The sequence below is a fragment of the Elephas maximus genome, chromosome 7 (assembly GCF_024166365.1).
Source record: "Elephas maximus indicus isolate mEleMax1 chromosome 7, mEleMax1 primary haplotype, whole genome shotgun sequence".
NCBI lineage: Eukaryota > Metazoa > Chordata > Mammalia > Proboscidea > Elephantidae > Elephas > Elephas maximus.
This window is the reverse complement of record NC_064825.1, coordinates 11,758,086-11,775,344: the sequence shown is the minus strand read 5'-3', so window position 1 is coordinate 11,775,344 and position 17,259 is coordinate 11,758,086. Positions and strand designations below refer to the sequence as shown.

The 17,259-nt window shown below is 42.4% G+C and overlaps 1 protein-coding gene across 7 annotated transcripts in view; it reads right to left on the bottom strand.

Annotated features, from left to right (window-relative positions):
• Nucleotides 1–17,259, bottom strand: part of LOC126078699 (solute carrier family 35 member F2) — a 405,637-nt gene that overhangs the window by 290,852 nt on the left and 97,526 nt on the right. For 6 of the 7 annotated variants that reach the window (XR_007518139.1, XR_007518137.1, XR_007518138.1 and 3 more), the window contains exon 1: nt 7,392–7,773. The exons of the other annotated variant lie outside the window; for it this stretch is intronic. Coding sequence is in view for 3 of the 6 variants with exons in the window: in XM_049889373.1 (XP_049745330.1) it covers nt 7,392–7,501 (110 nt within the window). In the remaining 3 variants the exon portion in view is untranslated. Of the gene's footprint in view, nt 1–7,391; nt 7,774–17,259 lie in introns of those variants that run through there. 7 annotated transcript variants of the gene reach the window in all.

The following is a 17,259-nucleotide window of genomic DNA, read 5'->3' as shown; positions in this document are numbered from 1 at the left end:
ACCCCAAGACAGGAGCCATTCCCAAAGTCAACTCTTCAGACAGAGATTGGACTGGACTCCGGAATAGAAAATAATACTGGTGAAGAATGAGCTTCTTGGATCAAGTAGACACATGAGACTATGCTGGCATCTCCTGTCTGGAGGGAAGATGAGAGGGCAGAGGGGGTCAGAAGGCAGCTGAATGGACACCACAATAGAGAGGGGAAGTAAGGAGTGTGCTGTCTCATGAGAGGGAGACGATTAGGAGTATATAGCAAGGTGTATATAAATTTTTATATGGGAGACTGACTTGATTTGTAAACTTGCACTTAAAGCACAATAAAAATTAAAAAACAAAAATCACTACTCGTCTGTCAGTTTTTCATACTCTGGTGGCTACATGTTGCTGTGGTCCTGGAAGCTATCCTACCAGGATTTCAAATACCAGCAAGGTCATCCTTGGTGGACAGATTTCACCAGAGCTTCTAGATTAAGACAGACTGGAAAGAAGGGCCTGGCGATCTACTTCTGAAAAAAACTGGCTAGTGAAAACCTTATGAACAGCAGCTGAACACTGTCTGATACAGTGCTGGAAGGTGAGCCCCTCAGGTTGGAAGGCACTCAAAACACAACTGGGGAAGAGCTGCCTCCTCAAAGTAGAGTCGACTTTAATGACACAGGTGAACTAAAGCTTTCGAGACCTTCATTTGCTGATGCTACATGACTCAAAATGAGAAGAAATCCGTTAGAAATTGGAACATGGGATGTACAAAACATGAATCTAGGAAAATTGGAAGTTCTCAAAAATGAAATGGAATGCTTGAAGATCGATACCCTAGGCGTTAGTGAACTGAAATGGACTGGTAATGGCCATTCTGATTCAAAAAGTCATATCGTCTACTATGCTGGGAATGACAAATTGAAGAGGAACAGTGTCACATTCATTTTAAAAAGATATATCCTGAAGTACAATGCTATGATAGGATAATATTCATAAGCCTATGAGGAAGACCAGTTAATACAACTATTATTCAAATTTATGCACCAACCACTAATGCCAAAGATGAATTGAAGATTTTTACCAACTTCTGCAGTCTGAAATTGATCAAACATGAAATCAAGATCCATTGATAATTACTGGTGATAAGAATGAGAAAGTTGGAAACAAAGAAGAAGGATCAGTAGTTGGAAAATATGGCCTTGGTGACAGAAATAACGCCAGAGATCGCATGATAGAATTTTGCAAGATCAATGACCTATTCACTGGACATATGCTTTTTCAACAACATAAATGGTGACTATACACATGGACCTTGCCAGACGGAATACACAGGAATCAAATCAACTACATCTGTGGAAAGAAACAATGGAGCAGCTCAATATCATCAGTCAGAACAAGGCCAGTGGCCAACTGTGGAACAAACCATCAATTGCTCACATGCACGTTTAAACTGAAGCTGAAGAAAATTAAAACAAGTCCATGTGAGTCAAAGTACAACCTTGAGCATATCCCACCTGAATTTACAGGCCATCTCAAGAACAGATTTGACGCACTGAACACTAATGACCGAAGACCAGAAGAGTTGTGGGGTGACAACAAAGATCATTAAAAAGACAGGAAAGAAAAGAGACTCTTAAATTTGCTCTTTCACATGGAATAACTGAAGTGAACAGAAGAAATGATGAAGTAAAAGAGCTGAACAGAAGATTTTAAAGGGCAGCTCAAAAAGACAAAGTAGAGTATTATAATGAAATATGCAAAGACCTGGAGTTAGAAAACTGAAAGGAAAGAATACGCTTGGCATTCCTCAAGCTGAGAGAACTGAAGAAAAAAGTCTTGAGTTGCAACAATGAAGGATTCTATGGGCAAAAATCCAAATGATACAGGAAGCATCAAAAGAAGATAGAAGGAATACACAGAGTCACTATACCAATTGAGATGTTTCAACATCAGATGCAATGCTCATCTATGCCAAGAAGTCAGAAAGAGAGCTGAAAATTTTGCAGAAAATAATTCAATAACAGTTGCAGCAGTACTCAATAGAGAACTGCCGGAAGTTCAGGCCAGATTCAGAAGAAGACACTAAATGAGAAATACCATTTCATTTCCACTGGGATATTTCTTACAAGTAACGATGGTAAGACTTCTCGTGTACTTTGGACATGTAATCAGGCTGGACCAGTCCCTAAAGAAGGAAATCATGCTTGGTAAAGTAGAGGGTCAGCAAAAGAGAGGAAAACCCTCTACAAGATGGACTGACACAGTGGTTTCAACAATGGGCTCAAACATAGCAAGGATTTTGTGGATGACCCACATTATGATCTCATTAATATAACAAAAGAAAACTCCTATTTCCAAACAGGATCACATCCACAGGTACAAGGGCCAGGAATTCAATGCCTGGCCCTTGTACCTGTAGATGTGATCCTGTTTGGAATATTTTATGGGGACCTAATTTATCCATAACAACAACCTACCATCACAAGACTTGTGCTGTGCACACAGTAAGCACACAAGTGAGGTTATGGATTGAACTGTGTCCCCCCACAATGTGTGTCAACTTTGCTAGGCTGTGATTCCCAGTACTGTGTGATTGTCAACCATTTTCTCATCTCGTCTGATTTTCCTATGTGTTGTAAATCCTATCTCTATGATGTTAATGAGGCAGGATTAGAGGCAGTTACATTAATGAGGCAGGACTCAATCTAAATGATTAGGTTATATCTTGAGTGGGTCTCTTTTGAGATATAAAAGAGAAAAGCCAGCAGAGGCAGGGACCCTCATACCACCAAGCAAAAACAGCCAGGAGCACACACATCCTTTGGACCCAAGGTCCCTACGCTGAGAAGCTCCCACACCAGGAGAAGATCGATGACAAGGACCTTTCCCCAGAACTGACAGGGAGAAAAAGCCTTGCCCTGGAGCTGGCACCCTGAATGCAGACTTCTAGCCTCCTAGACTGTGAGAGAATAAATTTCTCCATCCACTTGTGGTATTTCTGTTATAGCAGCACTAGGTCACTAAGAAAACATATGCGCTTGAATGAATAGACGAAGGCTAATCAAAGGGTCGGCAGTTTGAATCCGCCAAGCGCTCCTTGGAAACTCTATGGGGCAGTTCTACTCTGTACTATAGGGTCGCTATAAGTTGGAATCCACCTGACGGCACTGGGTGGTTTTTTTTATACGGTTAAGCACAACTAAACGACTCCTTCAAAAATTTCTGGGTCTTATCCCTTGAGAGGAGAAAACCAAACTGAAAGGAGGAAATGAAGGGCCAGGCCCTATTTTAGACAGTAACAAGGAATACGCATGTTCACTGAGAGCTTAGAAAAACAAAACAAACCCACTACCATAGAGCCCATTCCGACTTATAGCAACCCTATAGGACAGAGTAGAACTGCCCCTTAGGGTTTCTAAGGCTGTGATCTTTACAGAAGCAGACTGCCACATCTTACTACCACAGAGCGGCTGGTGGGTTCGAACCGCCGACCTTGCAGTTAGCAGCCAAGTGCTTAACCACTGTGCCACCAGGGCTCCTAACTGAGTACCTACTACAGTTCATTCCCTCTCAAGCCCATGCCCCCTCTCACACCAAGTTTTGTTTCTTAAACAAAACACCCTCTGACACTTCTTAGTCTGCTAGTGCCACTGTAACAGAAGTACTTGCAACTGGGTGGCTTTAAAGAACAGAAATTTATTTTCTCACAGTTTACAAGGCTAGAAGTTCGAATTCAGAGCACTGGCACTAGGGAATGCTCTCTCTCTCTCCCTCTCCCTCTGTTCTGTTGGCTCTAAGGGAAGATAATCCTGGACTTCCTTGGTCCCTTGGCGATCTCCAAATGGCATCTACCTTTACCCCACTTGTGTCTGCTTCTCTCTTGTGTTTAATCTGCTCCTTTTGTATCTCAAAAATCATGAGCCTTAAGACACACCCTACACTGATATGACCTCATTAACATAACAAGAAAACCCTATTCCAAGACGGGGTTACATCCACAGGTATAGAGGTTAGGACTCCAACATATATTTTGGGGGGGAGGACGTAGAATTCAATCTGTAACAATCTCCAAGCCTGGACAGCCCTTCCTCGCCTAGTTTACATGGAAAATTCTTACTCATGCATCAAGGCCTCGAACACCTTCTCTCTCAAGCTCTCCAACCCTGCTTCACCCCAAGACACATGATCTCTGCCCTCCTTTATACCACCACTGCACTTTGTACTCACTCCTACCTACAAAGCTTGTCATAACTTCTTACCCTAATTTGATTATGAGCATTCTGGAGATCAGGAATTCAATGCTGTTCATCTTTACAGCCCCAGAGACTAGTCTAGAGCCTAGAACATGAAAGAATGAATGAATGAACATATGTCCAGCACCGTGCTACCAAAAGAATATAATAAAACCTACGTCCTCAAAAAGATTACCATTTATTCAATGGGGAAAACATATAAATATATGAAATAATAATCAAAGCTTTATACTAGAGATATAAACTTCATGGTTGTTATTATAGAAACATGTATTTTTCATGTGGAAACCCTGGTGGTGTAGTGGTTAAGTGCTATGGCTGCTAACCAAAAGGTCAGCAGTTCGAATACATCAGGCACTCTTGGAAACTCTATGGGGCAGTTCTACTCTGTCCTATAGGTTCCCTATGAGTCGGAATCGACTCGACACCAATGATACTACTACTACTATATTTTTCATGTGTGAATTAAATTAGAATGTATTTGTTAAAATACAAACTGCTTAAAAAAAAACCGGTTGCCATCGAGTCAATTCAGACTCACGGAGACCCTACAGGACAGAGCAGAACTGCCACAAGGGTTTCCAAGGAGTGGCTGGTGGATTTGAACTGCGAACTTTTTGGTTAGCAGCTGAGCTCTTAATCAGTGTGCCACCAGGGCTCTGTAAACTGCTTGCTGATACACAATGAAATATCCTCAGGCACTCCAGGAAACCTGGCCTCCTATTAAAGTATTTGTTATTTGAGTTGATAGCAATAAATAGCAAGAATCAAAATTATGAGTAGATGATACTCATCATAAATACTTGGCAGATAGTAAGTGCTCAATAAACGTATTGAATGCGTGATCTGATATTCCCAATCATAGAGAAAAGTTGTCTGTACCCTAAAGGAGGAAGGCAGGGATATCAAAAGTTAAGGTTACCTAGAATATCCTTCCTCCCTCTCATCATGAAAACAGAACCAGCTCTAGACCCCAAACTTTCCCCCTGTATTTAGTACCCAGGTGCCAAAAGGATAATCTTGCCCCTTTTTGGAAAAAAAGAAAAGAGCCATGTGGTTACAAACTCTCTCTACATCCTTGTCCATATGGTGCTATCATCCATTCACCAACTTCTCTCCACATCCCATGGTTCCCTGGCCACGGTTGGGGATTCAGAGGCCTAAACCCAAACTTAGGTTTAGGTTTACTGAGAATTTAAAATATTAAGTACAAGGAATACTGGATATCTGGTAAACTACGCTTTTTCTAGTTGCTGGGTCAGATGGGGAGAAGCTGCAAACCAGAATCCATGAGCTTGGACAACTGCCAGAAGTGAGATTGAAAATTTTAATGAACAAAAGGGCCCAACCAACCAAAAGGGCCAGAACCCTCAGACAAAGATCAATAAAGGGAAGAGTGCAGGTAGTGTGGCAAAATGGAAAGGAAGCCTCAAGAACTTTCTCATACTCACTTACTCATTCATTCATTTATTTGTGTGCTAAGTGCTATGGGAGATACAAAAATGAAAAAAAAAATCATTTCTACTGTTAAGAAATTGGATTCATCAAGTTATATAAGATATCCACAAATAGCTATCACATAGGAAGAAAGTAAAAAGCCATAAAAGCCAAAAAACCAAACCAGCTGCCATTCCCACTAATGGATTCCCACTAATGGCAACTGCATCACCCAGGAATTGAAGTAATGGTGACAACTAACCAATACGGAGCAACGCCATGAGCCAGGCTCCATCTGTCCATTCTTGTGTATTCACCGACTTACTCCTCACAACAACCCTGCAGGGTAGGTACATTATTATCTCCATTTTGCAAATAAGAAAACTGGGGCACAGAGATGTTAAATGACCTGCCCAAAGCCACCCAGCCGATAAGTAGCACAGCCAAGATTTGAGTACAGAATCTGTGCCCTTAGCTATTACCCTACACTGCCTCCCAGCTGAGAACCTTCAGTTAAATTTATCAGGAGATACACAAATAGATGGTACAAGGCAAGTTTTCATCAACTTTCCCCTTTACCACATGGACCTACTTAAAACTATACTTATTTATATGGTGAAAATGCATATAATTTCATTGATTTAGTTTTGAAAATGGCCTGGCTTTTCAGAACATAGCTTTCACAGTCCTGAAAAGGGAATTCGCTTTTTAGTCTGGAAAAAAAAAAAATTAAAGCCTGTTTGATGATGTGCCAGTGGCCAGGAGTGGTTAAAGTGCAGTTTAAACTAAGGGCATGCAGGGGCCACGCCTTACAGTACACGGCCTTGGGCAATTGCTTAGCCTTTGTTTCTCCATCTAGGAAGTGGGTATAATAATACTTTTTTTCTTATCTCATAAAACCGTGAGGGTTTGATGAGATTATCCATATAAATTGCTAAGCACAGTACCTGACACTTAGTCAATGTTGGCTTTCATTATTTCATTTTCCGAGTTATCTGTGTTTCTAGAATGCAAATTCCCCAGTAACCACAGACATCCTTTCCCAGTCTCGCACCAAGCCCTTAACCACATTTCTCTTTACTTCCCACCGAGCACAGCAAATCAAGAGACGGGGGGACCAGACCCCAGCCCTGGAGGTGGCCATGTCGCCCCGCACTGCCGGCTCAGGCCGAGGAAGGAGGCAGGCCCTGAACTCCCTTCGGCGGCAACAGAAAACTTTAGTGGGGCATCAGCCAGCGCCGTCTGTCGGGCTGGGCAGAAGGAGCGCAAGGAGCCAGCGCCAGGAAGCGGCGCTCACCCACCTGTCAAGCCCGCGGGTAAGCACCCCTCCTTTACAGCATCCCTGGGGACTTCGCCCCCTCCCCGCCCGGGTGGCACTGGGGACCGACCTGACAATGCCAAGAGGGTGAATTTCCCCCAAATCCTCTGAAATACATTCCCACGATTTCTAAGAGCGAGGGAGGGAGGAGCAGGACCGCCAGGCCCCCGGCACTCCGGCATCACGAAGCCAGGTGCAGCGCGAGACCCCGGTTTAGCCGCCTGACCCTGTAACGAAGCCCGTCCCGCAGCCACCTTTGCCTCCCCCTGCCGCCGCCGGCCGCTCAGGTGGCGCGCGCTCCGCAGCCACGTGCGCAGACAGCCGCTTTGCCGACCGGGGGCGCCGGACTCCGCCGGCTGGTTCCCGCCGCCCCGCTGGGCCGCCGCGCGCTCCTTCCACTCACCAGGTGAAGAGTTTGCCTTTTATTCTGCGCAGGAGGCTGGCGAACGCGCCCGCCGCTCCCTGTGCGTGGAGCTGCGGGGCGCCGGGCCCCTCCGGCGAGGTGGCCTCCATGGGGGCCCTGCTCGGCTCCAGGTCGGGGAACACCCCCGAAGTGCCGGGGCCCGGAAGACGGGAGGCGGCGCCTGTACGGCCGGCAGGGGCTCAGCTCCGGCCCCTGCGCTCGCGCTCCCTCGCTCGCTCGCTCGCTCACGTCCCACGCGTTACCCTGCTCGGGCTCCTCCTGCCGCAAATCATTAACAGTCGAGCCCGAGGGGCCAGACAATACATTTGCAGATTACAATCTGGCACCTCCGGGGTGCCAGGAGGAGAAAGGGCACTTTTTTCCTCCCTTGGCAGTCGAGCCTCAGAGTTGGGTGGCACCCAATATGCATTTCAGGTTTTTATGGTTTCTTATTTAAAATCAGCAAATGAGGTGATAGGAAGTTATCAGGATTTACTCCCAGGGTGTCCTAACCTAAGAAGCAGTAAATTAGGAACTGTCTGAACTTTGTTAACTGGAAGAGACTAGCTGACACCTCCCCTTATCTCCCAGCCTTCCTCGCTCTGATTTATGAAACACAGAACCCATCTAAAAAAAGCTGAAGACGCTTTATGTTTGTGTTTTGGTTTTTTTTCCCCCTCGCAAAACATGGCTAAGATCCTAAAAAAAAAAGGATACTGAAAACATCTTTTTCTAGCTGGAGGGAGGTGCGTGTCCTTCCTCTTGGATATATTCGGTTTGCCTTTCAGTACTCAGAGTTGTCTCGGCGGTGCCAGCATAAGAGGACAGTGCCAATCCCGCTGACGTTCAGTCGGGACGGGCTGAGCTTGGGCCGCGCCTTCTGATGCTTCCGCGGACCGCGGACCGAGGAGGGCCTAAGAATTGGGGTCGGAAAGTTCCTGATTCACACTGACTTCGGAAGTCTGTGCCTCTGGTTAACCCTGGGCTTCCAGAAAGGAGGAAATAGGAAAACAAAAGAAAAAGTGTTGGGATCTTTTTACTTTCCTGGCCAACTCCTTCCCTGGAGCTGGAGAGAGCAAAATAAACAAATAGAAATTCAGTTATATGAGAGAATTCTAAGAAAAGAAGTGTTGAAAAATTAAATGCAGCTTCGGCAGCCCCAAGTTTAATAACTACAGAAACCCCAAAGTTTAAATGAAATGATTTTTTTTTAAGTTTAAGTAATGTTAAGACAGAAGCTGAGAAACAGGAATTGACAGATTCCTGAGTGTATAATATGGAACATTCACAAAGATAAGAGACCAAGGTGAAATGCATTCAAGATCAGATAAAAAGCAATAATGTGGAGACAGGTAATCATAAAATCCCAAACTCCCTCTGGTGTAAGGCAACTGTGATAACCATGAAGCTTTTAAAGTTTATCTTGTGCAAAGAATTTAACTTCAGGCAATGTCAAATGAATGGGGGCCTCCCTGAAACCACATAGTAACAGGGTATCAGCTGATCTTAGGAAAAAAAAAAAAAACCCAAACCCATTGCAGTACTGTCCATTCTGACTCATGGCAACTTTATAGGGCCCAGTAGAACTGACCCATAGGGTTTCCAAAGAGCTACTGGTGGGTTCAAACTGCTGACCTTTTGATTAGCTGCGAGCTCTTAACCACTGCACCACCAGGGCGCCTGATCTCAGAAAGGAGGCTTGATTTGGCTTCCATTCAGTCAATCATGCTGAGACTAGCCAATGTTTTCCCCTTCTTTGCCTTAAAAGACTCATTGTAACAAGCCTGCATTGAGCCATTTGTTTTTTAAGAAACAAAATGGTCATCCTGTATGTGCAAATAGAGTAACGGCTGGAATAAATGCTATGTTTTTAATTTAATTTAGTTGGGTTTTAATTATTTTTTATCAGTTAAATGTGGAGAGGAGGCCTGTCATGGATTGAATTGTGTCCCCCCAAATTATGTGTCAGCTTGGCTAGGCCATGATTCTCAGTATTGTATGGTTGTCCTCCATTTTGTGATCTGATGTATATTCCCTATGTGTTGTAAATCCTAATCTCTGCCTGTGGCTAATGAGGCAAGACTAGGTTATGTTAAAGAGGATTAGGATGGGATGCAACACTCTTACTCAGGTCATAGACCTGATCTGATAAGGAGAGTTTCCCTGGAGTATAGCCTGCATCACCTTTTGTCTTACAAGAGACAAAAGAAGAGAGAAGCAAGCAGAGAAATAGAGATTTCATACCAACAAGAAAGAAGCAGCAGGAGCAGAACGCATCCTTTGGACCCAGGATCCCTGTGCTGAGAAGCTCCTAGACCAGGGGAAGATCGATGACAAAGACCTTCCCCCAGAACCTACAGAGAGAGAAAGCCTTTCCCTGAGCTGGCACCCTGAATTCAGATTTCTAGCCTCTTAGACTGTGAGCGAGTAAATTTGGTTGTTAAAGCCACCCATTTGTGGTATTTCTGTTACAGCAGCTCTAGATAACTAAGACAGGGCCTGAAAACTAAGTTCATGGTCATCCACAGAGGACTGATGGAATATTATGGCACAACTACATTATGAAACATTATGAAGCCATTAAAACGGAAATGTAAGGCCGCTATAACACGACTTGGAGGGATCTTCTCCAAGTATTACAGAGTAAAGGAGCCCTAGTGGTACAGTGGTACACTCAGCTGCTAACCAAAAGGTCAGCAATTCAAACCTATCAGCTGCTTCATGGGAGAAAGATGTGGCCATCTGCTTCCATAAAGATTCACAGCCTTGGAAACCCTATTGGGCAGTTCTATTTTGTCCTATAGAGTTGCTATGAGCTGGAATCAACTTGATAGCAGTGGGTTTGGTTTGGTTTTGGATATTGTTAAGTGAAAAAAGTAAGATGCAGAGAAGCACATTTAATATAATTCCATTTTTTTAAAAAAAGAAATAGCCTTTTAAACCCTGCATATTGACAATGTTGATTTTTACCTGAACCCTGTGCCCCATAGAAAACAGTGATGGCTAATAAATTCCTCCACACTTTTGTGTTCCAGAATCTGCTTACTGCAAAGAAACATCCTTCCCCATATAGACTTACTTGAGTCTGATAGGGTAGGAGTCTTATCACAGGATGCCCACCATTTTACCTATGACAAGGCCATTCCTTACCTCTTAAACGATTTGCTAAAATGCTTGTCTCCACTGATCAATGGGAAAAAAATGCTTGCCAACCAAACTTTGGCTAAGTTTCCCTTCTTCCTCCAAGCCCCAAAACTTTCATCCACCTTTCTTACCTGCCCCTCCAAATAGGCTGACTTCAAAGTAAAACATTTTCTGATCTATTGTCTGATCGAAGCACACTCTCATCCTATTTCCCCACACCCAGTTCTTTCTAGTCTTGTTTACTCCTCCCTAAAAAAAAAAAAAAGGAGAAGGACCTGCAGTCTATTTCTGAAAAATTTAGTCAGTGAAAACTTTATGAATAGCAGCAGAACATTGTCTGGTATAGTGCTCCACAGGTTGGAAGACACTTAAAATACAACTGGGAAAGGGCTGCCTCCTCAAAGTAGAAGTGACCTAAATGACATGGATGGAGTAAACCTTTCAGGACCCTCATTTGCTAATGTGGCATAAAGTATAATGAGAAGAAACAGCTGCAAATATCCATTAAAAATTGGAACATGGAATGTACAAAGTATGAATCTAGGGAAACCGGAAGTCATCAAAAATGAAATGGACCACATAAAGATCAATATTCTAGGCACTAGTGAGCTAAAATGGACTGGTATTAGCCATTTTGAATCAGACAATCATATGGTTTACTATGCCAGAAATGACAAATTGAAAAGGAATGGCATCACATTCATCATCAAAAAGAACATTTCAATATCCTGGAGTGTGATGCCGTCAGCGATAGGATAATATCCATAAGCCTACAAGAAAGACCAGTTAAAATGGCCATTATTCAAATTTATGCACCAACCACTAAGGCTAAAGATGAGGAAATGGAAGATTTTTACCAGTCTAGAGATTTTTACCAGTCTGAAACTGATCACATACGCAATCAACATGCATTGATAATTACTGGTGATTGCACTGCAAAGGTTGGAAACAAAGAAGAAGGATCAGTAGTTGGAAAATACGGCCTTGGTGATAGAAATGATGCTGGAGATTACAGGATAGAACTTTGCAAGACCAACAGCTCCTTTATTGCAAATACCTTTTCTTAACAACATGAACGGCAACTATGCACATGGACCTCACCAGATAGACTACACAAGAATGAAATCAACTGCATCTGTGGACAGAGACAATGGAAAAGCTCAATATCCCCAATCAGAACAAGACCAGGGGCTATCTGCGGAACAGACCATCAATTGCTCTATGCATGTTCAAGTTGAAGCTGAAGAAAATTAGAACAAGTCCACAAGAGCCAAAATTTGACCATGAGTTTATCCCACCTGAATTTAGAGACCATCTCAAGAACAGGTTTGACACATTGAACACTAATGACCAAAGACTAGAGGAGTTGTGGGATGACATCAAGGACATCATACATGAAGAAAGCAAAAGTTCATTAAAAAGACAAGAAAGAAAGAAAACACCAAAATGAATGTCAGAAGAGACTCTGAAACTTGCTCTTGAACATAGACTAGCTAAGGTAAAAGGAAGAAATGATGAAGTAAAAGAGCTGAACTGAAGACTTCAAAGGGCGGCTTGAGAAAACAAAGTATTATAATGAAATGTGCAAAGACCTGGCGTTAGCAAACCAATAGGGAAGAACACGCTGAGCATTTCTCAAACTGAAAGAACTGAAGGAAAAATTCATACCTCTAGTTGCAATATTAAAGAATTTCATGGACAAAAAAATTGAGTAACACAGGAAGCATCTAAAGAAAACGGAAGGAATACCAGATGGAAGGAATACACAGAGTCAGTGTTCCAAAAAGAACTGGTCAACATTCAACCATTTCAGGGTAGCATATGATCAAGAACAGATGGTACTGAAGAAGTCCAAGCTGCACTGAAGGGAATGACTAAAAACAAGGCTCCAGGATTTGATGGAATACCAATTGAGGTTCTTCAACAAGTGGATGCAGCGCTACAGGTGCTCACTCATCTGTGTCAAGAAATTTGGAAGACAGAGTCCTGACCAACTGACTGGAAGAGATCCATATTTGTACCCATTCTAAAGAAAGGTGATCCAAAATAATGTGAAAATTATGTAACAATATCATTAATATGGCACGCAAGTAAAATCTTGCTGAAGATCATTCAAAATTGGTTGCAGCAATGCATTGACAGGAAACTGCCAGAAATTCAAGCTGGATATCATTGTTGATGTTAGATGGATCTTGACTGAAACCAGAGAATACCATGAAGATCTTTAGCTCTGTTTTATTGACTATGCAAAAGCATTCAACTGTGTGGATCATGACAGATTACAGATAACATTGTGAAGAATGGAAATTCCAGAACACTTAATTGTGCTCAAAATGAAATTGTATATAGACCAAGAGGCAGTTGTTCAAACAGAACAAGGGGATACTGTCAGGAAAGGTGTCAGGGCTGTATACTTGCACCATACTTACTCAATTTGTATGCTGAGCAAATAATCCGAGAAACTGGACTATATGAAGAAGGATGGGGCATCAAGATTGGAGGAAGACTCGTTAACTGCACTATGCAGATAACACAACCTTTCCTGCTGAAAGTGAAGAGGATTTGAAGCACTTATTGATGAACATCAAGGACCACAGCCTTCAGTAGGATTATACCTCAACATAATGAAAACAAAAATCCTCACAACTGGACCAATAAGCAACACCATGATAAATGGAGAAAATGCTGAAGTTGTTGAGAATTTCATTTTACTTGGATTGACAATCAATGCCCATGGGAACAGTGGTCAGGAAATCAAATGATGTATTGCATTGGGCAAATCTACTGTAAAAGATCTCTTTAAAGTGTTCAAAAGCAAAGATGTCACTTTGAGGATTAAGGTGTGCCTGACCCAAGCCACGGTATTTTCAATCACCTCATATGCATATGGAAGCTGGACAATGAATAAGGAAGACCGAAGAAGAACTGGTGCCTCTGAATTATGTTGTTGGCAAAGTATATTGAATATACCATGGACTGCCAAAAGAATGAACAAATCTATCTTGGACGAAGTACAGACAGAATTCTCAGAAGCAAGGATGGTGACATGTGTTTCACATACTTTGGACAAGTTGTCAGGAGGGACCAGTTTCTGGAGAAGGACATCGTGCTTGGTAAAGTAGAGGGTCATCAAAAAAGAGGAAGACCCTCAACCATATGGATTGAGACAGTGGCTGCAACAATGGGCTCAAGCATAACAATGATTGTGAGAATGGCGCAGGACCTGGCAGCATTTATTTGGTTGTACATAGGGTGGCTACGAGTCAGAACCAACTCAACGGCACCTAACAACAACAAGAACATAAAAGAAAAGGATGTCTGGTGGCGCCATGGTTAAGAGCTCAGCTGCTAACCAAAAGGTTGGAAGTTTGAATCCATCCGCTGCTCCTTGGAAATCCTGTGGGGCCATTTTACTCTATCCTATAGTGTGGCTATGACTCTGACTCCCAGCAACGGGTATTGTTTTGTTTTTATAAAAGAAAAACTCATTTTGTCTTAACCCTGACACACTTGCATATCTTATGATCAGAGCATACTCCCTACTGCAATATTTCCCTGTCCCCCAGTGCAAGAGTCCCTTTCTTCCCCATGCAATAATCCTTTTGATTATAGTCTCTCCTTACTTAAGTCCAGATTTGTTTTTTTTTATTTGACAATATGTATGTGGTTGTGAGAGCATGGAAAAAAGTACAGGATACATGTTAACACAAGAAACCTTACAAGGAAGTGGGGGTGCAGCCAGCAAAAAGAAAAACCACTTAAACACACACACACACACACACACACACACACACACACACACACAAAACTCCAGCATGAATATGTTGGTGTTGTTGTTGGATGCCATCAAGTCAATTCCAACTCATAATGACCCCATAGAACAGAGAACTCCCCAGTATGTTTTTCTTGGCTATAATCTTTATGTACGCAGATTGCCAGGTCTTTCTCCTGTGGAGTCGCTGGGTGAGTTTTGGTTAGCAACTGAGCACTTAGCTGTTGTACCGCCAGTGCTCTTTATAAAATTGTGTGCGTTTGCATAAATAAATTAGATTTTTAAAAATTGGATTTAGATGCTGAAGTATACTGCATAATGAATGGCCCCCAAAAAACATCCAGGCCCTAACCCCTGGAACTTGCGGATGTTACCTTATATGGCAAAAGGGACTTTGCAGAAGTGATTAATATGGATTTTGAGATGAGCAGATTATCTTGGATTATCCAGGTGAGTCCTAAATGTAACATAAGTATCCTTGTAAGAGGGAGAGGCAGAGGGAGATTTGCAACATAAAAGATGTTGGTGATATGACCATGGAAGCAGAAACTAGAGTGATTCACTTTAGAGATGGTGGAAGGGGCCACAATCCAAGGAACAGGGGTGGCCACTAGAAGCTCAGAGCCTCCAGAAGGAACCAGCCCTGCCAACACCTTGACTTTAACCCGGTGAAACTGATTTTGGATTTCTAAACTCCAGAACTGTAAGAGAATAAATTTGTGTTGTTTTGAGCCCTGATGGTGCAGTGGTTAAGAGCTACAGCTGCTAACCAAAAAGTCAGCAGTTTGAATCCACCAGCTGCTCCTTGGAAACCCTATCAGGCAGTTCTACTCTGTTCTATAGGGTCGCTATGAGTCGGAATCAACTCAACAGCAACAGGTTTGGTTTTTTTAAACCACTAAATTTGTGGTAATTTGTTACAACAGCTGTAGGAAACAAACGCAGATGTATATACACTAATTTGTAAAGATCTTTATGTACTGTCAAGTGAAAAGAGCAAGTTACAGAGTAATTGCATAAAATGATCCCATTTCAATAAAAACCACCCACTAAGTAACTAAATATATATACATATGTACATGTGTTTATATGAGCAAGAAGAAGGGTGTGCAAGAGTACACATCAGGCTGTTGATATTGGTAAAGTAATGGGAGTGGTGGGGGAAGGGTATTAAGGGAAGAGAGATTGCCTTATACATCTTCATTTTGATTCTTACTAGAGGCAAGTACTACTTCTGCAATTTGAAAAATATTCAATTAAGACATTTTTTCAATAGGTCACATTAATCTTAATTTAAAAAATATTAGACTCAATGAGGTCTCACAAATCACCTCCAGGGGAAGTGGGGCCAGGAAATATGTTCAACCACTGATATGGACTCTAAAACTACAGGCAAAGTTATATGTATTTTCTAAACACAAAAAACTCTTTGAAAAATAATAATAGTAAATACTCCTCGAGCATTGCTCCAAAATGAGCTCATCCCCTTAATAAGGAGTATTGATCAGGGTTAAAATACATTGAGTGGCTCTGTGGGCACCAATCCACAAGTTTTTGTCAAAGAAATGTACTGAAAAAGTTACTTACTTGTGGGGGTTTGCAAATAATCTTGTTTCTTACAAATACAAAAAATAGTAGCTACTACTTACTGAGCACCTACTGTGTGTCAAACACTTCACATATATTTTTCAATCCTGTTACACCAGCTATCTATTGCATGCATCAGATTGCCCCAAATTTAATGGCTTAAAACAACAGCAATCATTTTATTATCTCTTGTGGTTTCTGTGGGTCAGGAATTTAGGAAGGTTTAGGCCAGGCGGTTCTGGCTCAAGGTCCCTCATGTGGTTGCAGTCAGAAGGTAGCTGAAGCTAGAAAGCAGAAGGATAGAGAGGGTGTGGGGAGGAAGCATCTAGGGGCTGACCAGCATCTACCTCTCTACTTAGTTTCAGGGGCCCTCCATTTGGTCTTTCTTTGCAGGTGTTTTTGGGGCTTTCTCAACAGCCTGGTAACTTCAGGGCAATTGGCTTCCTCTCAAAAATTGGTCCAAGAAAAAAAGGCAGAAGCATATTGTCAATGCCCTCCAGCCAAAGAGCACCATGAATACCCCTATAGCTGAACAAGTTGGATTTATTACTCCTTGCAACAAGGGTGAACACACACCATAGCGGAACCATGGATACCTTAGTACAAGGCTGTTAAAAAGGACTTATAACAGGATTTGGGCTTTGGTTGACTGATTTGGGGAAAGATCTAAGTAAGCAAAGATTAGCTCTAGAATGATTGCCGTCGGATTGGATGCAGTTGTATGATTGAGTGTCTTGATAAATCTGATCTATACAGAAGTCAGACTACAATGAGGATAAAACTGTAATTGCTTAAAAAAAAAGTAGCTGTCGTTTATTTCTGCCAAGAGAGGGAACTAGTTGGTAATTTGTGGGTGGCACACTGACCTTGTTTTTGTGCTCAGGTATAATTATGACTTGACCTTGTTTTGTCTCGTTTTATCACAGGCTCAAAATAATCTTTTCTGAGGTTGTTTATGTCCAATAAGAGAGTAACATAGCCTGGCCGTGAGTGCCAGGCTAGCCTCTGAATGTCAGAGACTGCTTTTTTTTTTCTTTCTTTCTTTCTCAGTATCTCCTTTTATGACCTACCCTCAGAAGTCACAGAGCATCATTTCCGCCGTAGTCACAAGTCCACTCAGATATGACAGATAGACTTGACCCCTGGACGGGAGACACATCGAAGCCTCAGGTGAGAGAGTACATGGGGTGGGAGACATCATTGCAGCCATCTCGGAAAGTACAGTCTGCCACAGATGCTGTCCATGTTACGTCAGGCATTATTAAGGGTATTTTTCAGGGGAGTAAACTAAGGCTTAGAAAGGTTAAGTAATTTGCCCAAGATTTTCAGACTAGTAAGTGATCGAGCCCTGGTGTCACAGTGGTT